Here is a 27,719-nt window from a genome sequence, read left to right on the forward strand (position 1 = left end):
ATAAATAAATAGAAATGGGAACAATTCTTATGTCATTTTAAAAAGATTATGCAATATAACATTTGTGAAAGCATCATATGATAAACTGCTAAATAATTGTAAGGTACAATTTTTCCTTAAGCTGAATTCTTCATCAGTGAGCTACTCAATTTGTATAATCTAGAGCTGCCAGATGGCCGAAAAAAAAAGTAAGCATCTGACATTCAGACACAGAAAACCCTGAAAATAGTCCGGTATTCAAATAAATTGTAAAACGATTTATTCCAAGGCCATACCCCACATGTACAAACAATGACATGCACCCCTTCAAAGACTTCATAAAAAGAGCAGTCTTTACATTTTACGTTTTATAACAATTTGAAGACCCTCCTTTGCTCCCATCAAAAAAGTCTGATAAAATTGAGTTCCATAAAGTATCTAATGTATTTTCTTGTTTCTGTAAAACATATTGTCTCTTTAAATGTGAAATATGCAAATGTAACATTTTATTATGAAATTGTTCTCAACGTCTGAAATTCTTGATCATCTACAGAATCGCATTGCCACATAGTTTTTTAAATGACGTAAGATAAACTGTTGAAACCTTTTTTGAGGCCATTTTTTCAGATGTTTACACCTCTCTGACTAGAAGTGCAATGTGGTCTTGACAGCTCCTTTTACGTGAGCAATCTCAGTGGTTACTCAGTATACTGGACAAAGGACGGCAGCAACACCACTCATTTCAAAATTCATATGTTGTAAGGCTTTTAAAACAATGTTAAGATCTCAAATCAAAGCTATTGCTACAGTGATTCACTAATTCCTTGACAGATATTTTAATAAATATTCCTCAACTCTAGAAAACTGTTCATAATCCTTTAAAGCAGGAGTCAGCAAACATGTTCTGTAAAGGTCCAGATAATAAATATTTTAGATTTCTCAGGTCACTTCTCTGCTGCATATTCTTTTTTTTTTTTTACAACTCTAAAATATTTTTTTAAATGCTTAGCTCTGCTGTACTCTGTTAATCCCCTACTTAAAAAAATAGAAGTTGCTAGTCTCTAAATTAGACTGCTCAAGTGTTAATAAAATGTAAACTCCACATTTTACAGCAAAATAAATCCATGGTTTCTGACCACTAAATTGAAAGTTCATAGACAATAGGAAATGAAGCCCATTCAAAGAGTGGGACTGCATTTCAGATACGCTGTTTAATCAGTAGCACTTTCTTATGGCTTCTTATTCATTTTGAATTGGATAATTCATGCATGTCTTTACCTTTTGTGTGTGTGTGTCTTTACTTTTTTCATAGGGAAAAAAATCTCCCCTTGTGACTAATTTAAAGTTTGCAAAATCAAAGACTGGAATACTTCCATGTTAAAAGAGGTAGACGCATACACATAGGTCTATGCACTTACAAGCACGTGTGCAACAAAACCACTATTTGATTTATAAATGCTCTCCACGGCTAAGAAGGAACCAGTGGAAACCAGCTAGAAGGTACACAAAACAGTCCTAAAGGACGTCCTCATTTGTTTTTATCATATGTGGTTGTTACATGTGAGGAAAACATGATTAGTTTAAAATATCAACTAATGCAACAGCATGGTTAATTCAGGTTCTTGATGAAGATAACCTGGCGTTGACTAAAAAGATACAACAGAGAATTCAGCAGGCATTAGTTTAGACTCTGATACAGTTAAACAGATCTGTTTATAATACTGTTTAATCTATAACACGTGCCTATAGCTTGGTACTGAGAACCACAACTCTGTGTGTGTGTGTGTGTGTGTGTGTGTGTGTGTGTGTGTTTGCATGTTTCCCTTTCCTACTACAAACTGTGCTGTGAACAAATCATGGCAAATAAATGAGTTGTGAATTTGCTCAAATATATCATTAACAAGTTGGAAGCCTCTTGAATGACGAGCTCATGGTATTCTATAAAAACATTTACAAATTCTAAAGCTAAGAAAGTTGCAAACTTTGGTATCCCTAAGAAAAAAGCTCAATTACGGCAGTGAGCCCAGGCCCAGTTTCTGAACTATAAAAAGTAAAGTTTTCAGTGCAAAAAGAGTATCTTGATAAATAGCAATGACACAACAATCACATGAAACAGTTAAAGACTATAAAACACATAAGTAATACCCTGAAGGCATGTTTTGGTATTAAAAAAAGGTACTTTGGGGCTAGGAGAAAACCGGCTGTTTTACCTATTTAACTGTGAGGTGAGTCTGGGCGGAGGACCGTCTAAACCCTCTCTTTTGGCAAAAAGACCCCACACATTTACAGCTCATCATGTTTTTTCTTAAATGGCCACTTCGGGTGTTGCAATACGTGGTCTGCAGCCTGAAGGACAAGGTACATAAATTCTTCTACATCAAAAGAGTAGTTGGTAAACTTCGGATGTTCCCCCAGAGTTGGGTGGTGGCCCTGCAAAAACGAAGCAAAAGACAAATTGGTAAGGTGTTGAGGATGTGGTTTTCTGAACAAGAAGAAAGTTATTTTACTTTGGCCGAAGAACTATTTTAGTTTATGCTCTACATCAGAGGTTGGCAAATTTTTTCAGTAACAGGCCAGATAACATATATTTTCAGCTCCATGGACCACAAAGTCTCCACCACAGTTATTCAACCCTGCCAATGAAGTGCTCAAGCAGCCATAGACAGACAACACATAAACAGAGGAGCAGGACCATGTCCCGATAAAACTTTATTTATAAAAACAACTGGAGGGCCAGATTTAGCCCACTGGTCTGTAGTTTCCTGATCCCGTCTCTAAATAATTTAATAGATCTCTCTAGGCCCAAATTTCATGAAGTTCTCTTTTCCACATAAAGAGAGAGAGTAATTAATTTCTCCTTTCCCCCAATTTGCAAATATAAAGCACAGCAACTCACGATTCCAGAGAAGAACCATTTTATCTTTGGATTGAAGTTCAAAGATAGTTTGTCACATTAACTAGATACTTTAAACCAATTAAAAAGAAAACAGGATGAGTTTTGTCCTGAACTTCACCTTATCTTGAGGAAAGACTTTGCTCTGCCTTCTCCAAGTGATGTAGTGGACGCCTCTCAGCCTGGCCAGGTCCAAGTAACAGCGTTCATCTCCACAGTTGTATCTAAGGACACAAGGGCATCCACACATGGGGCTTTTGCCTGGGATTGCTGGCCAATTCGCAATTCTCTGGGGAAAAAATTCACCTCCCAAATATGTGCTTACAAAAGGTTTTATAAACGGTAAACAAGACTGAGAGAGATTCGTGTTCATAGCAGCAGCGTTCACAATAGCCGAAAGGTGCAAACGACCTGAATGTCTACCAACTGATGAATGGATAAATAAAATGTGGTATATCCATACAAGGAATAATTATTGACAATAAAAAGGAATGAGTACTGATCCATGCTACAACATGGATGAACCTTGAAAACATGATGCTAAGTGAAAGAAGCCAGTCAGAAAAGCCCACATAGGGTATGATTCCACTTATATGAAATGTCCATAATAGACAAATCTATAGAGACAGAAAGTAGATTCGTGGTTTCCAGGGGCTGGAAGGAGGATGGAATGAGAGTAACTGCTGACAAGTACTGAGTTTATTTGGGGGGATAATGAAAATTTTATAAAATTATGGTGGTGGCAGCAATCAGAGAAGAAAAAGAAATAAAAGGAATCCAAATCGGAGAAGAAGAAGTAAATCTGTCACTGTTTGCAGATGACATGATACTATACATAGAGAATCCTAAAGATGCTACCAGAAAACTACTAGAGCTAATCAATGAATTTGGTAAAGTAGCAGGATCCAAAATTAATGCACAGAAATCTCTTGCATTCCCATACACTAATGATGAAAAATCTGAAAGTGAAATTAAGAAAACACTCCCATTTACTATTGCAACAAAAAGAATAAAATATCTAGGAATAAACCTACCTAAGGAGACAAAAGACCTATATGCAGAAAATTATAAGACAATGATGAAAGAAATTAAAGATGATACAAATAGATGGAGAGATATACCATGTTCTTGGATTGGAAGACTCAACAATGTGAAAATGACTCTACTACCCAAAGCAATCTACAGATGCAGTGCAATCCCTATCAAACTACCAATGGCATTTTTCACAGAATTAGAACAAAAAATTTCACAATTTGTATGGAAACACAAAAGACCACGAAGAGCCAAAGCGATCTTGAGAATGAAAAATGGAGCTGAAGGAATCAGGCTCCCTGACTTCAGACTATACTACAAAGCTACGGTAATCAAGACAGTATGGTACTGGCACAAAAACAGAAATATAGATCAATGGAACAGGATAGAAAGCCCAGAGATAAACCCACACACATATGGTCACCTTATCTTTGATAAAGGAGGCAAGAATATACAATGGAGAAAAGACAGCCTCTTCAATAAGTGGTGCTGGGAAAACTGGACAGTTACATGTAAAAGTATGAGATTAGAACACTCCCTAACACCATATACAAAAATAAGCTCAAAATAGATTAAAGACCCAAATGTAAGGCCAGAAACTATCAAACTCTTAGAGGAAAACATAGGCAGAACACTCTATGACATAAATCACAGCAAGATCCTTTTTGACCCACCTCCTAGAGAAATGGAAATAAAAACAAAAATAAACACATGGGACCTAATGAAACTTCAAATCTTTTGCACAGCAAAGGAAATCATAAACAAGACCAAAAGATAACCCTCAGAATGGGAGAAAATATTTGCAAATGAAGCAACTGACAAAGGATTAATCTCCAAAATTTACAAGCAGCTCATGCAGCTCAATAACAAAAAAACAAACAACCCAATCCAAAAATGGGCAGAAGACCTAAATAGACATTTCTCCAAAGAAGATATACAGATTGCCAACAAACACATGAAAAAATGCTCAACATCATTAATCATTAGAGAAATGCAAATCAAAACTACGAGAAAAAATTTTTTTAAATAAAAAAATTAAAAAAAAACTACAATGAGATATCATCTCACACCAGTCAGAATGGCCATCATCAAAAAATCTACAAACAATAAATGCTGGAGAGGGTGTGGAGAAAAGGGAACACTCTTGCACTGCTGGTGGGAATGTAAATTGATACAGCCACTATGGAGAACAGTATGGAGTTTCCTTAAAAAAACAAATAGAATTACCATACGACCCAGCAATCCCACTACTGGGCATATACCCTGAGAAAACCAAAATTCAAAAAGAGTCATGTACCAAAATGTTCATTGCAGCTCTATTTACAATAGCCAGGAGATGGAAGCAACCTAAGTGTCCATCATCGGATGAATGGATAAAGAAGATGTGACACATATATACAATGGAATATTACTCAGCCATAAAAAGAAACGAAATTGAGTTATTTGTAGTGAGGTGGATGGACCTAGAGTCTGTCATACAGAGTGAAGTAAGTCAGAAAGAGAAAAACAAATACCGTATGCTAACACATATATATGGAATCTAAGGAAAAAAAAAAAGGTCATGAAGAACCTAGGGGTAAGACAGGAATAAAGAAACAGACCTACTGGAGAATGGACTTGAGGATATGGGGAGGGGGAAGGGTAAGCTGTGACAAAGTGAGAGAGTGGCATGGACATATAGACACTTCCAAATGTAAAACAGATAGCTAGTGGGAAGCAGCCACATAGCACAGGGAGATCAGCTTGGTGCTTTGTGACCACCTAGAGGGGTGGGATAGGGAGGGTGGGAGGGAGGGAGACGCAAGAGGGAAGAGATATGGGAACATATTTATATGTATAACTGATTCACTTTGTTATAAAGCAGAAACTAACACACCATTGTAAAGCAATTATACTCCAATAAAGATGTTAAAAAAAAAGTTATGGTGGTGGTTGCACAACTCTGTCAATATATTAAAACCATTGAATTATACGATTTAAATGAGTGAATTGTATGGTGTGTAAATTATGTCCCAATAAAACTGTTTATAGAAACACACACACACAAAAGAGTGGGAGAGATTATTTTAAAAATATTCCCATAACTAAATTATCTTAACTTTCCAAAAGCAGAATAGGATTAAAGAATGGAGGGGACCTTTATCAATAGGACTGTGAACTAGATATTAACTCCTAATACCCCCATCTTTGTACATATGAACGTGGCTTTGGGGTAGGTAACATATCCTCCAAAGCAGAAATTGATCCCAGGTCTGTTGACCTCCAAGGCCTGAGATTTCTCAATGACATTTCTTTCCTTCCCTCCCTTCCTCTCTGGAAGAAATGAAGAACTGAAATAGAATCTACAATTATCTGGCTATTTCTCTAACATATATATATTTTTAAATGTTTTTCAGGGTGTTGGAAGTTCATGACAACTTTTTTCTAATTAGTCTCTCATTTAAATGCCAAGTCAAGGGCTTCCCTGGTGGCGCAGTGGTTGAGAGTCCGCCTGACGATGCAGGGGACGTGGGTTCATGCCCCAGTCCGGGAGGATCCCACGTGCCACGGAGCGGCTGGGCCCGTGAGCCGTGGCCGCTGAGCCTGCGCGTCCGGAGCCTATGCTTCGCAATGGGAGAGGCCACAGCAGTGAGAGGTCCACGTACCGCAAATAAAAAAAAAAGAAAAAAAGAAATGCCAAGTCATTTTTAAAATGCAACCATAAAATAAAAATATTTAGATGCAAGGAGGGGAAATCAGGTAACAGTAATCACTATTGGTATCCAGAGTAGAATTATTAAAGGAGAGAAGTCCATGTCTCCATAACCAACCACCGAGTTAAAGGAACACTCTGGGAAGATTACTTTCCCCTTGAGGCCTCAGTCTCCCTGTGTATGGAATCAGTGAGCACTAGGCAAAGTGGTGGGCTTGTGTTTGGAGCTGTGCTCTTCACCCAGGCATACAGGTACTCAAACTCTCTCTTTTTCTTAATTGTGGTAGAAAACTCACGACATAAAATTTACCATCTTAACCATTTATAAGTGTACAGTTCAGGGGTAAGTATACCTTATTGTTATGTGACCAATCTCCAGAATGCTTTCATTTTGCAAAAGTGAAACTCTGTCCCCATTAAACACTAAGTCCCCGTTCACCTCTCCCCCCAGTACCTGGCAACCTCTTCTACTTTCTGTCTCTATGAATCTGACTACTCTATGTACCTCATATAAGTGAAATCATACGGTATTTGTGCTTTTGAGAGTAACTTATTTCACTTACCATAATGTCCTCAAGGTTCGTCCCTGTCATATAGCATGAGACAGGATTTCTTTATTTTTTTAAGCTGAATAATATTCTATTGGATGTGTGTGTATCACATTTTGTTTATCCATTCAACAGTCAATGGACAACTGAGTTGCCTCCACCTCTTGGCTAATGGAAAAACGCAGCTATGAACATGGGTGGGCAACACACAGGTTCTCTTTTTTTTTTTGCGGTACGCGGGCCTCTCACTGTTGTGGCCTCTCCCGTTGCGGAGCACAGGCTCCGGACGCGCAGGCCCAGTGGCCACGGCTCCTGGGCCCAGCCGCTCTGCGGCATGTGGGATCTTCCCGGACCGGGGCACAAACCCGTGTCCCCTGCATCGGCAGGCGGACTTTCAACCACTGCGCCACCAGGGAAGCTCCAGGTTCTCTTTTAACACAATAATTACACTGATTGCAGGGAGATGCTTTCAGTTTGACAGGAACACAGAAATGCACTCAGAGGAAGGAAACCATAGATTCACATCTCCCGAATCCTGCTGAGATGGGGAAGGAAAGAGATATTTGCTTGCTAAGGGCAATGGCAGGCTGCAGACTTCACATTTTTAGTTTTAGGTCTTTTTTTCTTTTTAGATGCCTACATGATGTGACTTCTTTGTAATGATTAAATATGAAGCCTTTTGATGCTCTGAATGAAAGCCTCAGCTGGCAGAAAAAGCATTATCAGCTGCCTCAATGTAAAAGTGTCCCCAAACACTTACAGTTCAAACACAGCAGCCCAGTCTGGAAGGAAAAGTAAATGGGTAAGACCAGCTCCATGCATTCCAATAAATATGTCCGTGTTATGCGTGATCCTTAGCTGATCTAAAAACCCAAGTTCCCTGTGAACACAAAGAACAACAAAAGAAAAAAGGGGAGGAGAGGGAAAGTATTAAGTTGCGTAAGCTCATGATTCATGGTAACAGCGTTTATACAATATCTTTCCCAATTTAAAGCACCTTCTGCCATATTTTTTTGCCAATTTCAAATCTACTCCAGAAATTAACAACTTAATTACTTAATAACATTTTCTCTAAGTTAAGCTCCCTTTTTTTTAAACTTACATTTTCTTATTTTAGAAGAAAACTTTTATACCTGTCTTAAATGGAAAACCAGTAACTCATGACATGAAGAAAACTGTAAAAATAGATATAATGAAACTAAAAAGCATTATTCCAATCTAGGTAGATAACATTGCAAGGCAGAGCTCTGAGCCTGAGGCTTGCTCCCTCTTTATGAAAAATGAAATTAGCAAGCATTAAAGTGATGTTATGATATATTCGTACCAAACTGAAAACTATTTCCTTAAAATCATATAGGAATTTTTACAAAATAAAATAAATTCCTCCTTGTGTGATTTGAGTCATTCGATTACCATCTGGGTACTCCTAAGATTGTCTTGGATGCCGTGACGGCATTTTCCTGTCTTTGTGGATTTATGAGGGATAAATCCACAATTGTATGCACCTTGGGACTGTAAAAGTAGTCTTGGAATTCAAGACACTAAAAGATGTGCAAACTCTGAACCGAAAGTCAGTGAGGCTGGGAAGAATTGCTGGACAGAGGCTAACACTCTGAATAAACATAATGGAATCTGATCTCCCGGTCCCACCCACTCCAAGTGAAGAAAAATAAATAGGTCCGCTGGCATCTAAGAAGGGAAAGCAAATTTCCTCTTAATCAGCTTCACCTCTTTAAAGAGCTTCCTCTCCCAGCAGAACAGAAACCCCACACTCCGCACAAGGGAAGGGAGACAAAGCCACCAAGTGTGTCTCACACGAGGTACATGTGCCTCAGTTTCCCCAGGGATGCCAACCGATACCGAGGCAAGGAGGGGCATTTGTCCGGGGGAATATATCCGTGGAGTTATTATTTCTGGAAAAGGCCCAAAGGTCAGGACTCACAAACCTCGATGCCGTTAGGTTACTACTGTGTCCCTCAGATTGGCAAGGTCTGAATTTACTGTCACTCTTCCTTCATCGGGGAAACCCCTACGTATTCTTCAAAGCCAGTCAGTGACAGAGCCTCAGAGGTGCCCCCCCGCCCAGTTCTTTCATCCTGACCCCGGGCCCTCTTCTACCTCCACATTTTTCCTCAGGTGGCAATGAGGGGAGTCACCGTGGCGAAGTGTCACCCGTCCAATAGGAATAGCTTCGCCAACCTCACAAGACTCTCAGAAGAGGGAGATGAGACAGAGCTAGGGAAGCATAAGAGTAAGTCTCAATAAATGACAGCTGTTCTTGCAACTGCTATTTATTCATATTCAGTGTCTGAGGTCCTCAAGACAAGAGCCATGCTTCCTTCATAACTGAATTCCTACTGCGAGGCCCATGGTAGGTACCTGATAAAGATGTGTGGTATAAATGAACAAATGTATAATGAATGAGGTGCAAAACTCCCACACTTACCAATAAGTTTAAACCTAGCTGTGTCAGGCACCCTATGCTGGTATATGTATACTTTTTTTTTTACATAGAAAAAAACTGTTTGGACAACAAGACTATGATTGTGGGTGGGCCAAGGAGGGAGAGAAAAGTTTTCACTTTCCTTTGGAACCTTTCTGACCTTTTCTACCAAGAACATGTATTATCTTTACAGTATTATTGTTTTCATGTCAACACGGGTTACCTAGACAGTAAATGATAGGCAGGTTCCGTCTTTCCAAGCTGTTTACTTGTATCAGAATTTTAAAAGAAATGTAATATTTGAAAAGATTTTTAGAAGCCTCATATTATTTGATGAACCTCAAATTATTCCCTTAATTATTCCCATATTGTAGGTCAGAAGTTGAAACCCAGCAGCTAGCAGGCAAGTGAAGTCTACAACTTTTTTTTAAAATTCGGAATTAGTTGCCGACTTTTAGAAATTCAGAAATTTCAAATGAAAATCAGGATTCATCACTTCTCTTTAACAAAGGGATGGTGCGGCAGCATCAGGCCCCTCACAGCTGAAGAGCTTCCGCCCCCTACGCCTGGGGTCCTCACCTGCCCATTTCATTCACCGATGGCGTCCGCTTGTCCCTTCCAGGTCTACATGCGCCAACAACTCCCATTTACAAAGTCCTTCCTCTCACCCATTAACTCATCAAAGTCAAAGACGACAGTGTCTGCCCAAGAGTGGGTTATTACTTACTTATACTTATAATCGACAATCTGGACCTCAAATGTAGATACCGTTTTCAGTGCATTTACAAGCTGGGAAAATAAGAGAAACCTTTAGAATTTCTTTTCCTTCCTTCTCTTCTGTTTTACTTACCTTGGAGTCCCCAAATTTTTATTTTTCATATAAAATATTTTTCAAGCATTAAATATCCTTCAGGTCTATTGTGTTTAACCCTTAACTGAGTTCAAGTGCAGGCTCCACGCCTGCATTTTAGGGAGGATACGCTACCTCCCTAAAATTGCACTGCTCTGAGTTGCTATGAGGCTGCGGGGTGACAATTCGTAAGAGCAAAGGGCTTGACATAGACGCACATGAAGTGTTAGCTATTGTTATTGCAATAGTTAGTCCCTCAACTTTCAACATATATTCGTTGGGTACCTACTTTGTTCCAGAATTTTCTTCCTACCCATTATCTCATTTCAGACAAACCCCTAGTGCTTTGGAACCTCACCCACCGAAAATACTATATTCCGGGCAGAAAAACATTTTCAACATCTCTACGCAGGAAAACAACTATACTTTTAGCGAAGAGAAACTAAGCATGATTAATCGATCGTCGAATGCATCGTCATGGTTCTCTATGTCCCTCACAATTCTAATCTTGAAGTAGGGCAGGATTGCAGGAACCATCATTTAATGAGAGCATCTGGGTTTTGCTATCGTTTCACGAGTCAAGGAAAAGAGAAAGGTGCTTTCTTCTCTGCCTGGGAGCTGCCTCTCCAAGAGATGCCAATCCTGGGAGAAAAGCAGCCAGTTGGGCGCTCTTTGGCTTGGTATTGGAGCTGAGTTACCAAATCCCACCTTCGGGCAAGAGCATCCGGGCGATCTGCGGAGCTGGATCTGAAAACGTCGATGGCTGCAGTGCAGCACCCACTGATGCTACCCTTCCACTGGATTTCTTTCCAGCAGCTGATTGCCCCTTCCCGATGGACTGGGAGGCAAGGTGGGTCGGTTTCCTCCAAGGTCAAATTGTGTTAGGGCAGTGGAACGCTCTGCTGAAGAAGCAGGCTCAGACCCTGACGAACCTGGCTCACCGCTCATTACTCTGCTCATTAGCTGGGTGACCTCGGGCATGTTTTTTAACCTATAAGCCTCAGTGTCCTTGCCCAGAATAGAGAATAATAATAAAATACCTATATTTTCTGTTTGCTGGGAAAGTTACCGTACAGGTATGGGGAGCACATAGCAATATACTTGGTACATAATTGCAGCCAATACCCGTTACCTCTATCAATACGTACTATTGATCTGCCTGCTAATGAGGCTTCTCACCTGTCTACCCCAACACTGCATTACGTGACACTTTTATTTCCAGGTGTTTAAAACACACATACGTACACTGTTCATTTCTTCCATGCACACAGCTCACAATCAATGCCTCGTTACACCATATGTTCATGTCCTCCATAATCCATGTGCATCTCAAGAAGAGATGCTAACTACATAATTTGGATGAGGCACCCAAATTAATCTGTGTGAAACATTTTCCCCATCAAAACCTGCCCCCAATTTCCCTCCCATCTCAAGCCCACTGAACTGCTTAAGCCAAAAGCCCAGGAGTTCACGCTTGATTCTCACTACCTCTCCTGGCCGTACCTGTGGCTATAACTGTACATTCCCACAACAAGTATCATAGGCTTTATCTCCAAGATACATCCTGAAACCACTTATTTTGTCATCCCTACTGTGTCACCCGCTTCATCTAAACTCTTATCGGGGCAACGGCTCTTAATCAATCTCCCCACTCCTACTCTTGCAGCCAGAGTCGTTTACAAATAAGTAAGTCAGTTTCATCTCTCTCTCTGTGTCTTCATTTTCTATTTGCTGCTGTGACAAATTACTACAAACTTATCATCTTAAAACAACACAATTTATCCTCTTATGGTTCTGTAGGATAGAAGTCCTACACAATGAGATAGAAACCTCACTGGGATGAAATCAAGGCGTAGGCAGAGCTGCACCCCTTCTGGAGTCTCTAGGGGAGAATCCTTGCCTTTTCCAGCTTCTAGAGGCCATCCACATTCGAGCAAACCTTACTATTGCAAGGACATCGTCCAGTCATGCTGTTGCAGGGAGGCTTCCATGGTGATCTCCTTAAGATTAAGTATAATTTATGAATTGATGTTGTTGAAATGAGTCAGGGAGGCTAAGAGGTGAACAATTTCTAAGACACCCATGAAAAGGATGGAGACTTTTGCAACTTAATCTGCTGCTGGATGCCACAGTCCTGCCACAGGCCATCAGCCATCTCCCCAAAGATACTCTCCCATTGTTTTGCTGCTAGTTTGCCCAGAGACAAAAAATTTGGCAATCCATGGCCGCAAAGGCAGGACTCAGGCAGTTTTGTCTCTGTTTCCACACTGAGGTGGTGTGATGAATGTCTACAGTAAGGCAAAGCTCATTCAGCAATGGATGGTTTGATGACTTGCAGTAGAAATCCAATAAATAAACTGGGCACAGCCATCAGACTTTTCTAAAAGCCAATAATTTCAAATCAAAGCATTTAGTATGATGTGAAAAAAATAAAGCACATCAGTCATAGGAAGTGAAATTCAATATGACGCTATTAAAAATGCATCCCAAAAACTAACCTCATTTTGGTTGAGTATTTTCCGGTATTCTGTGCTCCGTGCGAGAATGGTGACTCGAATTTTTCCATCCTGTGGAAAAGGCAAAATAATGCTGTGTGTGCCTGGACAGATAAATGAACAAATGAACTTAAAATGTGATTTTCACCGAGAGATGAAACTCAATAAGGACACCTTTATGAAACTTTTTTTTTTTTTAGCCTGATTTCTTCACAATTCTCTCAGGGGATAAAAATGCATCCACTTTAGCCACAGAAGGCGAAACCCGTCCATCATACTACTTCTTTTTGGTTGGGTGGGTGGATTTGGGGGCAGAGTTTATGTGGGCTGGGTAGGGGTTTGAGGAAGGATGAAGAGATACAGGGAAAAGAAAAGGAAAAGAAAAAGAGAAAAAAACACATTCTTCCACTATCTTTAGTTTATCGAAATTTTCTCGGTTGTTGACATCTGATTTCAAATCACTCCAGGTCAGAAAACAACCCAGAAAACACTGTCTGCTGATGATCTCCTTTTTCTGCAAAGCTGGTATTGATTTTTATTCGGGGTGAAAAGTCAAAACCACCTCAGAACCCATAATGTAGTCATTACCTTGGGACCCTCTTGTGTGATGTTCAGTCTGTGTAGTACATGCTGAGAAAATGCCCGGAATAATCCGGTATTTTGACAGCCAGAGATCTAAAATAAAAAAATATTTCCTATTACAATGAATAATATCTGCATTACTATTTAAGATGTTCTCAAGTTATATGTGTTATCTTAAAATCCATCAAGAATAAATTCTCTGAACAGGAATGTTAACCACAGATGACATGCTTACCAGAGGGGTATTATAGAACAGCCCGTACCTCATCCGGGGGAGTAAGGAAAAAACAGCTTCTTTAAAACATACCTAAGAATGAAGATATTTTAAAAGGTAAGAGAACACAGTTTGCACCCTTCACACCAAAACAGCACAAATAATTACAGAAAATAATTTAATTAATCTCTGTTTTGCATCAAAATATTTTGCATAGCCAATTGTTTCACTCAAGTGAAATTCATATTCCTGAAAAAGCTATGAACAAAAGGTTTTAAAAGCTACATGGTTAATAACCATGATGATTCTAGTTATTACAAAAGAAACTGAGTTAGAAATCAATGGTAATAGCTCGTAGAAACTCAGATTAAATATTTATTTGATGAGTGCGTCATCTGTAATGACAGTTATTTACAGACATTTCAGTAAAGTTTCCAGTACCCTTTTGGAATCATAAGTTTTCAAATGTATAACATCATAATCAGTAAATGCTTTCCATGTATCGGAGAACAGGTCACCATAACCGTAGGAGCTCTGAAAATGGAAACAAAATAAGTTAGGGAATTTGGCTAAACTTGGCTTTTCAAAAATGTTAGAAAATAGCTGAATTAGCTTCTTAGTATTAAGAACCAGCAATCCGAAATAAGCTCATAAAACCCATAGAAAAAAAATGGATTTTCATCTTGGGCCTGAGCAAGTCCCTAATCTGATGTAATATCATCAGAAATAATCACCACAATTATAATCTTAGCTTTCCATCCTAGCCCTTTTTATTCTCATGTCCTTAAAATTGCAGTCATTGTGGGGGGTTTTCCCCCGTGAATTTTCTATCCAAATCACAGACACACACAACACATATGTACACCACCTTTTGTACACACTGTGATATGCTCAGGGAGCAAAACCCATCAGAGCAGACAGAATGCACTTTTGGAAAGAAATCTGAGAGCAAGAAAATGCCTTGAAAGTTTTAACATTAAAAACATAATGGGGGCTTCCCTGGTGGCGCAGTGGTTGAGAATCTGCCTGCCAATGCAGGGGACACGGGTTCGAGCCCTGGTCTGGGAAGATCCCACATGCTGCGGAGCAACTAGGCCCGTGAGCCACAACTACTGAGCCTGTGCGTCCGGAGCCTGTGCTCCGCAACAAGAGAGGCCACGATACTGAGAGGCGCGCGCACCGTGATGAAGAGTGGCCCCCGCTTGCCGCAACTAGAGAAAGCCCTCGCACAGAAACGAAGACCCAACACAGGCAGAAATAAATAAATGAATTAATTAATAGAAAAAAAACAAAAAAAACTGATTAGACCCTTTGTAAGTTTATTAAAAAAGAAACATAATGAATGTAACTCTAGGAAATGATGTCCCTATTGATTAATGAATAACATAATTCCCCATTGACATTAATGAGTAGTAATAATAATAATATACTTTTAAAATTTATTTATTTATTGGCTGCGTCGGGTTTTCGTTGCTGCACATGGGCTTTCTCTAGTTGCGGCGAGCAGGGGCTACTCTTCGTTGTGGCGCACGGGCTTCTCATTGCGGTGGCTTCTCTTGTTGCCGATCACGGGCTCTAGGCACACGGGCTTCAGTAGTTGTGGCACATGGGCTCAGTAGTTGTGGCACAGGGGCTTTGTAGTTCCACGGCATGTGGGATCTTCCCAGACCAGGGCTCGAACCCGTGTCCCCTGAATTGGCAGGCGGATTCTTAACCACTGTGCCACCAGGGAAGTCCCAATAATAATAACATTAATAGTATCCTGCATACTTCCTACATCTCAGGCACTATTCTAAGAACTTGACATTATTAACACATTAAACCACCCCACTAACTTAATGAGCGAGGGAATACCATTGTCCCCATTTTACAGATGAGGAAACTGAGACAAAGTTTAAGTAATTTGCCTCAACTGTAGAACTGCTGCGTTTACAGGGCTGGGATTAAATCCAGTCTCTTTGGTTCCAGACTCCATTCTTGTAACCCCTATATGGCACTTGCCCTTCGATGAGAACCAGTTTTTTCTGGCACATTTACCAAATGCATTTCATTTTTGAAAAGTAGAAATTAATTACGTGCTCCATCAGCTGAAGGACGGAGGTCCATTTATTTCGAAATGGTAGAACTTAGATGGAAAAATTCCGCCGAAAGAAGAAAGAAATACGTATTGTAGGGTTACATTCAAGGTCTACAGTTGGTTATACATGGCGTTCATTATGTCCATGTCTTTTTATCTTTACAGCATTCATTTTTTTTCAGATTTTGAAAATTTTATGTTGCACATATTAGAGTTATTTCAAAGTTACTGAGAACTGTTAGATGTGGTGATAAAAAATAAAAATTCTTTCCTTCGATGTTTCTCCAGTGCTGTTCTAATAAAGGCCCTTCTCAACACCATCAAAAATTGAATATCCCAGTTTTGGTTCAATAATAAATAAAGGACAATTAAAAGAAGTGAGTCTAGACAGTTTCCTGAGAAAAAAATACTTGGGATAAAATAAGATACCTTTGAAAGGAAAATTTAATAATAAAATAAAGTAATCCTGACTGGTCCCTTTTCAGAGAAATCATGTAGTATTCAGTAATAACCACCTCTAGAAGCTTCTTCTCTAGAAGTCCCTGAAATTCAAATTATCTGTCACAGGCGAAGGAGGGGTTTTCCAGTCTTATGATGAAGAATATCTGGATATTCTTAAAGATGACATAACATTTCCTGTTGTGTATATCTCAAACTTGAACAACCTATGACTTAGAAATTCCAGTTATAGGAATCTGCCCTGCAGAAATGCTAGGATGACTATGTAAAGAACATATGTATATGAAAAGGATGTTCAGGACAGCATTTCCGTAAAGAGCAAAGAACTGGAAACAAATTAAATGTGATCAGGGTGGGGACAGAGGTAAATACACACATTAAGGCTTCCACCAGACATCCATGACATCCAGCAAATGGAATAGCATGCAACCACTAAAGCGCTGACTTGGAAAGATGCCCACCATATATTAAGTTAGCAACATAAGAGAACACATTTTATTTTCTATAAGGATATAAACATATCCTTATACAAATTTTATATAATATATATATCCTTATATAAATCCTTACCTAAATGTTGTAAAAGGATATATTTACACTTATTAAAATAAAGTCTCCCAAGGGACTCTCACACAGGTTAACTGCAGTTACCTTCAAGGGAAATGGAATTGAGAAGACAGCGGAGAATTTTTTTTTAACTTAACATACTTCTGTGTTGTTTGAACTCATTATAACCTGGTCTTACTTGCATAATTTAAAAATGGCAATAATAAAGCTATACTACTGTTTCTTGTGTGCAACCCTGCTGTGCCCAGAAATGCGTCTGCAGGAGTGTCCCTCATTGCATATGGCTCGAGGGTGGAGGCCCCGCCCAATCCCGCCGAGGAAGCCACGTGCCTGAAGGGCAGCCAGACTGCTGAGCTTTCTGTGGACGAGAGGAGGAGGCCTCAGAGGCTTCCTTGTGGGACAGTTCGTAAAATGTCATTAGGGTCTGACCTGCGGCCACTGCCACCTCCCTGTTCTTCCCCTGGGCGCACAGCTCGTCCGAGGCCTTCAGGACTGGCTCTACGGCAACACCGTCCACCGTGGGAGGTTTGAAGCTCCGTCAGCCTCGGGGAGGCAGGGTTGCTTCCTTCAGTGCCTCACCAGCCAAAGAGAACCGGTCGGTGGCCACACAACACCTCACCACCATCCCCATCCAACCTACAGGATTCTCTGGGCCTCAGTTCTGGAACAAACTGGCCCTCGCCTGTCCTGAGACCCTGACTGAGCAACTAGCAAAGGCCTCTCTGACCAAGAAAACAGGTTTAAAATGGACGCACAGAGAGGGGCAGAGGAGGGAGGTCACACCAGGCAGGCCAACCTGCTCGGCTAAAAGCATCCTGCATGTCCAGGGCAGTCGAGGTCAGGCTGCACTAACATCACACACTCAGTAAACTGAGCAACCAGGGAGCCCCGTGGTGGCCATGCGGTCTCTTCACTCCACCCCAGCAGGCACCAAGAAGGGGGAGTCTGTAGAAGCTGGCTCGGTTTAACTCAGTCCACTAGAGGACGCCACGGAAAAGCATGCAACAAGATACAAGGAAGCTTCTGGAAAACTTTCCATCAACTTAACAAGTTCTGCAGGGAAGGACAGGGAGGCGATAAAGCACTGTGGTTGCAGGGCACAGGTCTGGGGACAGACTGCCTGGACGGGCACCCTTGTCTCAACCCCTGGCTGACTGTGTCATCCTAGAGACACGGCCTGCCACTCAGCGCCTCAGCTTCCTCATCTGTAAAATAAAGGAACAAAAACCCTAGTCCACGGAGGGTTGTGCGCACTAAATGAGAGCTGCCCATAGCTGGTAACGTGGCCTGGAAGCCACAATCTTACGCAAAAAGAGGAAAGGAAAGGAACTCCTGATCCCTTTGCTCCCTGAAACATTGCCAAGAAATGGAACTGAGGTGGCAGCAAAACTGGAACACAAGAGGGAAACGCAAATCCGTACAAAGAAGGAGACTAAAAGGGAGCGTTAGCATGCCAGGAATATCAGAACCCGTTCCCATCAATCAGACATGAAGTCAAACTACTACCCGCCTAGGGAGCCATGGTCATGAAAACCTCTCCACACAGCTCCGCTACCAGCCTCCTATCAGCAGAACAAGCATTAGCAAAATCAGTTGCCCTTCTGCACAAGAACCTGACGTTCAGTTAATGCTCTAGCTCTGCTCTCTGGAAACAAGACAGTACGTCTCCCCTATGCTCTAAGTAGCACTGTTTATAATTCTAAAAGACACCCGATGGTTCCATTGCATGTGGACTGGGAAAGAGTACAAGGACTCCTGTAACTGGTTGTGTCTCTCAGGATCCTGGGGGCTTGGCCAACGCAGTCGTTCCAGAAGATATTGGCCCCCATGGGATCTATACCTGCCCCAGGTGGATCCCGTCTCCTTGCATCTGAACTGTGCTATGTGGGCTGCTAGGACTCCCCGGAAGCAACGCCTGATGCTGCCCTGCCAGCAAGCCATGGTTCCCATGCACTAGCCTTCCAAACAGACTCAGGACAAGAAGGGGGCCTATAAGCGCCCTGGGTGTTGGAATGTCTGGCTGACCCTGAGATGAGTTCTCCGTGGGTGTTCTCACTGCCCAGGTTAGGCAGCCTTTTTCGTGTACACTATACACCACGTGTTCTCCTGCCCACTGTCGCTGTCATGGTTCACATTCAGAGCCCATGTGCTGTGGACCAGGCATTGTGACTGTTCGCACACGGTATGCTTCATCCTCAAAATGACACTGTAATAATCCCATTTCACAGGTGAGAGCACTGGGGCAACTCCCCGAGGTTACCTGGGACGGTGGAGGGGCCAGCTATGGGGAAAAGCAGGGGAAAGGCAGGCAAAGAAAGAGAGGAAGGAAGAAAAGACTGCCATAAAGACTAAAAACAAATAAGCCCACAGCAGGTGGGATTCAACATGTGTATTTATGTGCAGATACACATGGCACAACCTGGCATAAAGCAGGAACGAACAAGGAAGCTGCAATGAAGCAAAACGGATGGTAATTACAAGAGGCCAAACTGTAAACAGAGGCAAGCTCTCCTCTCACGGGTCATGTGGGGAGTCACGGAGGTTAAGTGAATGACAGTCTTTTATGCCCATCTCAGAGGAAACTTGAGCTCCACCTGCCCAAAGGGGGAAAGAAATCTTCTACAACCTCATTCTAAAATGCCAGGAATAAAGGTATATGCATACACCTGAATCTGCCCATATATTATACTTACATGTAAATTCAGCCACACAGAGGTGTTCACACACAACTGCACACGCATGGATGGATGTCTGTACATGAGTATATGTAAATGTGTGTGTCTTAGAAAATTCCACTACACAAGATCAGAGTCACACAGGTATTAAGCAAGGCAAAGACAGCGCTGAAGCAGGGAGCCTGTTTTTACTTACCGTGTCCCACATCACAACGTGCACATCTGTGCTGAAGGAATTATTAATGTGCTGAGTAATATAAAGATTGATGAAATCACAGAAGTGGTGATACATGTTAACACCTGGGATTGGAAAAAAGAAATCCATGTTAATTAACCCCAAAGAACAAACGATTACACAATTTTTATTCTACCCCATCTACTTATAGCATGATAGACTTGTAGCTGAAACCGGTGGGGGGAAAATTAAGACTTTTTCCAAACCTCAAATGATCAGTACACAGGTAGTTCTCAGTTGAAAGATTGACTGTGTTCAAAAATTCACTTTCAAATTGGAAATTAGGAATAAAGTTTCCCATATACACTAAGAAACAAATGATCATTACGTTCCCAGAAAAAATAACAGACGCCTATTTAACTCAATATGGGTAGAACTACAGAACCGTGAAGACTAATCACTATGTTTATGATCATTTATTGTTTTTAAATCAATTGACACCTGGTCATCATGGAAGTATTGACAATGATGGCACTATTAGCATTTTGGTATTTTTCATTCCTGTCTCTTTTTCTCCTATTTAATCACTACTTATATTGCTTCTTGGGAAAACATTAACCAACTATCATTGAAAAGAGCTGAATGTCTCATGTCCTAATTAAAAGAGCATAAACTCTGGAGACAGAAGAACTGAGTCGAATTATGAGCAAGTACTCAGGCAAGTTTGTAAATTCCAAAGCTTGAGCTTTCCCACCAGAAATAGGAAATCAATATACTTAGGTGCCAGCTTTTAGGTAATGTACCTAAAGTACCCAGCCCAGCGCCTGGCACAAAGTGAAAACTTAGTGAACACCAGCTGGATTCTGCTGGGTCAGAGGAAAGGGGAGGGCAGTGATGCTATTTTTAAGTTCCTAAGTCCAGCATTCATAAAAAACTGAACATTTTCTCAATCTCTCTCTCTCTCTCTTTCTCTTTCTCAGTCTCTCTCTCTCTCTCTCTCTGTCTTCTGCCCTCTCTCTCTCCCCTTTCTCTTTCTCTCTCCACTTAGGTATGGAGGACCCAGTATTCAACCTGGAAATGTACAAATCTAAATGGGATAAAATTCCAAGAACTAACATTTAAAATATGCACTTTAAGGAAGGGAAAATGTTGATTAAAAGAAAAACAGTGACTCTCAAAAGCAAAAATCATAAAATATTCTGACTTCATTCCTAGAGCGAATAATAACGTTGTGTGCCAGAAAATAAGAGTAAAAAGGACTCCATTTATGAAAGTCAGGCCATTATGCTACACACCTTTAACGTATAAAGTGCTGGACGTCAATTATATCTCAACAAAGACAAGAAAAAGGAAAATAACACTCCATTCTTTGTAGACTGGTATCTTAGATGAATGTTTAGAGGGACTTTTCTCTTTCACCCAGAAAAATCTTGCCAAAGAGCATATTTTCAAATAAATAAGAAAAAGAAAGTTCTACGGCAACCCATCCCCTTTTCCCAGGTTAGCACACAGTACACGTTAGCTGTCTCATGAATCGTTCAGCAAGTTTATAACATTTATTGAGGGATGCTGAATGCACAAGATGGCACTTGGTACCAGGAGGATTTATAAAAGAGGGAGAAAACACAGGCTCTGGCCCCAAATGAGTCTTGTTCTGCGGAATACTCATTCTCTGAAGGTAAGAGTTAATATGAAAAGGAACGCTGCATGACAGCATAAGGTAGAAGAAAAAGGCAGAGTTATGAATATAGGAAAGAAATGACACATGTCTACCCTGGCCTATTGTTCCTACTTTACATCCTTTATTGCATAAGTAGCTACATAAATTTAACTGTTCGCACGTGTCCAACCCGTTTTCAGGCAGATCAGTGTTTTCTTTGCCCCATTTGAATCTGCATATTTTAAACATGAGTCAGGACCTTGAACACAGCAGTTTTACCTGCTCTCATTTCCGAAACCTAAACTTGTCTGATTTCTGAACCTCATAGCTTGTAATATATCACTTAGGACTTCAGAAGGCAGAGCACATTCAAAATATGATCAATAAATTAGAGGAATTCTGAAATATTTGTGACAGGCGGCTCTCTATATTTCACCTTGAGCCCAGCCTCTCATGAATTTGGATGTGCTGTGGCATAGAAACCTCCATCTCTTGTAATGAGAGAGATAAAGGAGTACGATTTGTGTTGCTCCCCTCGAGGGCAATGAGTTCACAAAGCATAAGCTGTGCTTGCATGTGGAGAATTAGAAGCTATAACCTTAAATAGGAAAATAATTTTAACTTTTTGTTCAAGAATATATGGCAGGGCTTCCCTGGTGGCACAGTGGTTGAGAGCCCGCCTGCCGATGCAGGGGACGCGGGTTCATGCCCCGGTCCGGGAGGATCCCACATGCCGCAGAGCGGCTGGGCCCGTGAGCCACGGCCGCTGAGCCTGCGCGTCTGGAGCCCGTGCTCAGCAACGGGAGAGGCCACAACAGTGAGAGGCCCGCGTACCACAAAAAAAAAAAAAAAAGAATATATGGCAGAGCTAACTTCCAAAAGAATTTTAAGTTAACTTTAGTCATGGAGATGATACCAAAAAGTTTGCCAGAAGATGTCATGGGCCTTCCTTTCCCACCTGCACTATATACATGGCTTTTAAATTTAAAGAGTTCTACTGAAGCACCAGCTAAATCAAGCGATTAAAGAAACCACATGAGGTAAATGTAGTTACAAAAGGGGTACCCAGTCTTTCTCCTCTCATCTTTTGATTTTGATTGAGTCATTTGATATCAATGTGAAAGTTTCTTCTAGCATGCCAAAAATATAAAACAGTGGGAAGTTCAAATTAGTTCACTTCTTCACAAGAAAGCAAAAAGCTAATCTATTGTTTAATGTCACATTGCTTGCCCCCAAATTATAGGAATATATATATCAAAAAAAGGAACAAAACCACATTAACCAATAAATAAATAACAGACAAATTAACTTCTCACCTGCATCTAATTTCATGAAGTAGGTTGGTTTCTCAATAACAATGTCACACTTAGCATCTTCTACTGGTCTGAAGTTGAGCTGAGTATAGCTTTGTAGCTCAGCAAACCTGGAATTAAGAATCAAGAGATACTTTCAAAGGGATCCTCCTGGACGTCCTACTGAAACCTTGTAACTTAGGATCTTTTCATTAAGCAGATTTTATTTCTAGAAAACACTCTTATAAAGACATGTGGAACTTCTCAAACTTACTAACATTTATGCAACTTGATATCAATCTTAATGTTGAGACTAAAAGCAAAAATGATTTTAAATTTCAGCCTAATGTGCAAGACCAACTGGGAACTTTGCTGACAAAGAAAAAATTTACACATAGAGTTGACCAAAAAATCTACCAGTAAAGTGGGAAGATTTAAAAAGGTTTCTTGCAGTCTGACGAGGCTCAGAAGTAACACTGACCCAGAGAACTTGCTTGGATTCTGAGAAACATGGCATTCCTAGAATTACCAAGTGCCTAGAAAAAAACAGCAGACAGCTATGCTTCCCAGAGGAAAGGAAAGTCTGTTTCTCGGAAAACAACTTTGGAAGCCACTTGGTACAATTTTCTTTCATACAAAAGAAGACAATCACAAGTTAACCTAAAGATTGCTGTAACTCTTCATCTTTGAGACCATGTCTGAGGTAAGATAAATATCAAATAGAGCCTTTTAAAACACACATAATGCTGAAATATTTATTGTAGTGGCTTCAAAATCAGGTCTACAAATTCTGTGATACTTCTTCCTTCAGAAGGTAGAGATGAATATCCTCCCCTGGAGGGTGAGTTGGACTTAGTGATTCACTTCTTTTTTTTTTTTTTTTAATTTATTTATTTTTGGCTGCACTGGGTCTTTGTTGCTGCTGCTCATGGGCTTTCTCTAGTTGTGGCGAGTGGGGGCTACTCTCTGTTGCGGTGCACAGGCTTCTCATTGTGGTGGCTTCTCTTGTTGCAGAGCACAGGCTCTAGGCGCGCGGGCTTCAGTAGTCGTGGCTCGTGGGCTCAGTAGTTGTGGCTCGCGAACTCTAGAGTGCAGGCTCAGTAGTTGCGGCGCACGGGCTTAGTTGCTCCGCGGCATGTGGCATCTTCCCAGACCAGGGCTTGAACCTATGTCCCCTGTATTGGCAGGCGGATTCTTAACCACTGTGCCACCAGGGCAGCCCTAGCGATTCACTTCTAATGAGCAGAATATGGCAGAAGTGATGGTGGTCACTTCCTAGATTAGGATATACAAAGATCGAGGCCTCCATCTTGGGACATGCTTGTGCTCTCTCTCTCTCTCTTTTTCCCTCTCGCTCTCTCTCTTTCTCAGACAACATGCTCTTGGGGAAGCTGGTTGCCATGCTGTCAGTAGCCCTACGGAGAGGCGCATATGGTAAAGAAATGACACCTCTGGCCAACAGCCAGACAAGAAAACCCACAGATGACATGCGAGCTTAGGAAGCAGATTCTGCAGGCCCGGCTGAGCCTAGAGAGGGCCACAGCCCTGGTCAACAGCTTGACTGCAGCCTCCTCGGAGACCCTGGCCAGAGCCACCCAGCTAAGCTGCCTCCAAATCCTGGCTATCAGAAACTTCATGAGATAATAAATGTTTATCGTTTTAAGCTGCTAAATGTCTGAGTAATTTATTATATAGCAATAACTAATACAAATACACCCTAGGGAACTATCATGATATCAAAAGGTAGCGGGAAGCAAATATCAAACATTTATTTTGGATCTCAGATATCAAAGTGTGCTAGGAATCAAAATGCCCATGAGAAAACAGGAACTCCTACTGCAAAAGTCTGTTAAGTCAAGTAAGATCCTGCTTTGCAGAGAGTAAAATGATAGACTGTTATCTTGAATGGTTTACTTAGCATGAATTTTTTTTGTTTTGTTTTGTATTTGTTTTGTTTTGTTTTTTGCGGTACGCAGGCCTTTCACTGTTGTGGCCTCTCCCGTTGCGGAGCACAGGCTCTGGACGCGCAGGCTCAGCGGCCATGGCTCACGGGCCCAGCCGCTCTGCGGCATGTGGGATCTTCCTGGACCGGGGCTCGAACCCGTGTCCCCTGCATCGGCAGGTGGACTCCCAACCACTGCGCCACCAGGGAAGTCCTAGCATGAATGTTTGACCTCAAAAATGAACTCTCTTTGACATAAATCATAGCAATATTTTTTTTGATCTGTTTCCTAAAGCAAAGGAAATAAAAGCAAAAATAAACAAATAAGACCTAAGTAAACTTTTTTTTTTTTTTTTTGGCCACTCCAAGTGGTGCGGCATGTGGGAACTTAGTTCCCTGACCAGGAATCAAACCCGTGTCCCCTGCAGTGGAAGCATGGAGTCTTAACCACTGAATTACCAGGGAAGTCCCAGGACCTAAGTAAACTTAAAAGTAGTTGTAAGCAAAGGAAACAGTTGACGAAATGAAAAGACAACCTACAGAATGGGAGACTATATTTGCAAATGATATGGCAGATAAGAGGTTAATATCCAAAATATGTAAAGAGCTCATACAATTCAACATCAAAAAAACAAACAACTCCATTAAAAGACGGGCAAAAGAACTGAGTACACATTTTTCCAAAGAAGACATGCAGAGAGCCAACAGGCACATGAAAAGATGCTCAACATCGCTAATCATTAGGGAAATGCAAATCAAAACCACACCTGTCAGAATAGCTATCACCAAAAAAACACAAATAACAAATGTTGGCAAGGATGTGGAGCAAAGGGAACCCTCATACACCGTTGTCGGGAATGTAAACTGGTGCAGCAGTTACCAATGGGGAGAGGGAATTGCGGAGGGGCAAGACAGGGGTAGGGGATTAAGAGGTTCAAACAATTAGGTATAAAATAAACAAGCTACAAGGATATATTGTACAACAGAGGGAATACAGCCTAAGAGGTTCAAACAATTAGGTATAAAATAAATAAGGTACAAGGATATATTGTACAACAGAGGGAATACAGCCAATATTTTATAGTACCTATGAATGGAGTATAACCTTTAAAAACTGTGAATCCCTACTTTACATACCTGAAACTTATATAATATTGTACATCAACAATACCTCAATAAAAAGAAAAAAATGAACATTATATGAGTGTCCTGTGTGACTGTAAAGGGGAGCATGACAATTTCTAGGATGACAGAACAGTTCTGTAGCATGATTGTAATAGTGGTTACATGTACCTAAGCATATGATATAAATTTTATAGAGCTATACATTCCCCTAAAAAATAAAGAATGCATGTAACCATTGATGAAATCCAAATGTGGTTAGTTAATAATATTGTACCAATGTCAATTTCCTGGTTTGCATCATTGTGCTATGGTTATGTAAGATGTTATCATTAGAGGAAGCTGGGGTAAGGATACAATGGAAACTCCTTGTACTATTTTTAAACTTCTTGTACCATCTTTAAACTATTTTTAAATGTCTACAAATCTCAAGTTATCTTAAAATAAAAAGCTTTTAAAGTACCCTAACTCTTTAATATCTAAAGATGGTAAATTTCTTGACAGAACTAGTTTAGTATTCAAAATGTTTTAAATCAAAATGTGTTCTCCAATCTTTACATAAAGTTCAAAAAGCTTCTCAAAGGTGCTTAAAGTCAGGGTAGTGTTTACCTTTGGAAAGGAGGATGGAGGTTGTGTCTGGAAGGGAGCCTGGGTGGATGATGGTCTATTTTTGACCCAGGTAAGAGTTACTCAAGTGGGTTCACTTTTTCATAATCCAAACTGTATATTTCTCTATATGCTTGGTATGTACTTCAATAAATGTATATTTTTTAAAAATGTTCCCCAAAACACATGCAGAAATTATGAGTTAAAAAAATTCAGTTTTGAACTTTTTTCTTTCATTAGCAAATAGTAAGTACTACATCATACTTCCGAATATTTTATAAATATATATTTAATTCGGATACAACTGATGATTCACTCTGTAGCCACCACTCCCCAGAAGCTCAGGCCAAAATTATCTACAAATAGAGTAACATTTTCCATGTGAGAATCCCTACCAAAATCTGCAAGTACCAATAATAAAGACAAATATTTCAGAAACATATTTTCCAAAAACAAAATCTTACCAAGACTGCAAAGGGCTTTTGCGCTGGCCTTGAGACATCAACATACGAATGTCAAGTTTACAGTGTCCTCCAATTTCCCCGCTCTGGAAAAAATCTTCCTTAAATCTGGTGTACAACAAAAAATTAAGTTGAGCTTGGAAAATTTTTTCATGACTCTGACACGTGGGTTGTAACTAAAGTGGTTTGCCAATTTCCAAAATCAGTTTTTCATTAGAAGTTAACTCTTTATAATAGAATATTTCAAACATACAAAAAAGTAGCAAAATGGTATAAGGAATCTAATGTACCCATCACCCAGTTTCATAATGATCAACTCATTATGACCAATGTGGGTCATTCATCCCCTCCCCCATTCCCCAACCTCATCACCATATTATTAGGAAGCAAATCCAAGGCTTGCAAATCCTGAAACTGCAAATATTTCAGGATTTCCCTTAGATCTTAACATCTCCCACTGAAGTACCTGTCGTGGTTTCTCTTGATGTTTCTTAAATCAAGGTAGAGATTGGTCGCTCTGCAGTACTGAAGGTAACGGGAACACACTAGACTTGAGTCATTCTGAAATAAGGTTGAGAAATAAGAAAAAAATAACTGCGATTATTAACAATTCCAGGACAGACCGTACTTGTCTGACATCATGCTGACAGCATGTTGCCTTCAGGTTCCAACCACACAATGTGATGAAAAGTGCTTCCCGATGACCACTTCTGTTTTCCCCGGCAGACACTGGCCAAGCATACTTTTACCAATTTGCACACTTTTAGGTTACTACGACACACCCTTAAATGTTCTATCACCTTCAAACTTTAGAGAGTCAGCAGTTGTATTTGTGGTTCATTTCACCCTCCTGGAAAAAAAATAATGCACTCAGAACCCTCACTAACCCCACAGCTATGTCAAAAAGCATCTTCCAAAGACCAGCCAAAGGAAACAAGGAAGAATGCACCCGTCA

General features: G+C 40.5%; 1 protein-coding gene across 9 annotated transcripts in view; it reads right to left on the reverse strand.

The window, feature by feature from the left end:
• Window positions 1-27,719, reverse strand: part of EOGT (EGF domain specific O-linked N-acetylglucosamine transferase) — a 48,087-nt gene that overhangs the window by 12,064 nt on the left and 8,304 nt on the right. For 4 of the 9 annotated variants that reach the window (XM_033865268.2, XM_019947573.3, XM_019947574.2 and 1 more), the window contains 12 exons: window positions 27,231-27,325; window positions 26,768-26,872; window positions 22,658-22,764; window positions 19,703-19,806; window positions 14,170-14,262; window positions 13,750-13,821; window positions 13,521-13,607; window positions 12,936-13,004; window positions 10,315-10,376; window positions 7,905-8,024; window positions 2,994-3,096; window positions 22-2,409 (listed from right to left, as the gene is read on the reverse strand). In XM_033865268.2, coding sequence (XP_033721159.2) covers window positions 2,263-2,409; window positions 2,994-3,096; window positions 7,905-8,024; window positions 10,315-10,376; window positions 12,936-13,004; window positions 13,521-13,607; window positions 13,750-13,821; window positions 14,170-14,262; window positions 19,703-19,806; window positions 22,658-22,764; window positions 26,768-26,872; window positions 27,231-27,325 — 1,164 coding nt within the window. In that variant the 3' untranslated portion in view covers window positions 22-2,262. Of the gene's footprint in view, window positions 1-21; window positions 2,410-2,993; window positions 3,097-7,904; window positions 8,025-9,262; window positions 9,380-10,314; window positions 10,377-12,337; window positions 12,438-12,935; window positions 13,005-13,520; window positions 13,608-13,749; window positions 13,822-14,169; window positions 14,263-19,702; window positions 19,807-22,657; window positions 22,765-26,767; window positions 26,873-27,230; window positions 27,326-27,719 lie in introns of those variants that run through there. The other 5 variants (XR_004528598.2, XR_004528599.2, XM_033865269.2 and 2 more) reach the window with 5 other exon arrangements.

The sequence above is a fragment of the Tursiops truncatus genome, chromosome 10 (assembly GCF_011762595.2).
Source record: "Tursiops truncatus isolate mTurTru1 chromosome 10, mTurTru1.mat.Y, whole genome shotgun sequence".
Taxonomy (NCBI): Eukaryota; Metazoa; Chordata; class Mammalia; order Artiodactyla; family Delphinidae; genus Tursiops; species Tursiops truncatus.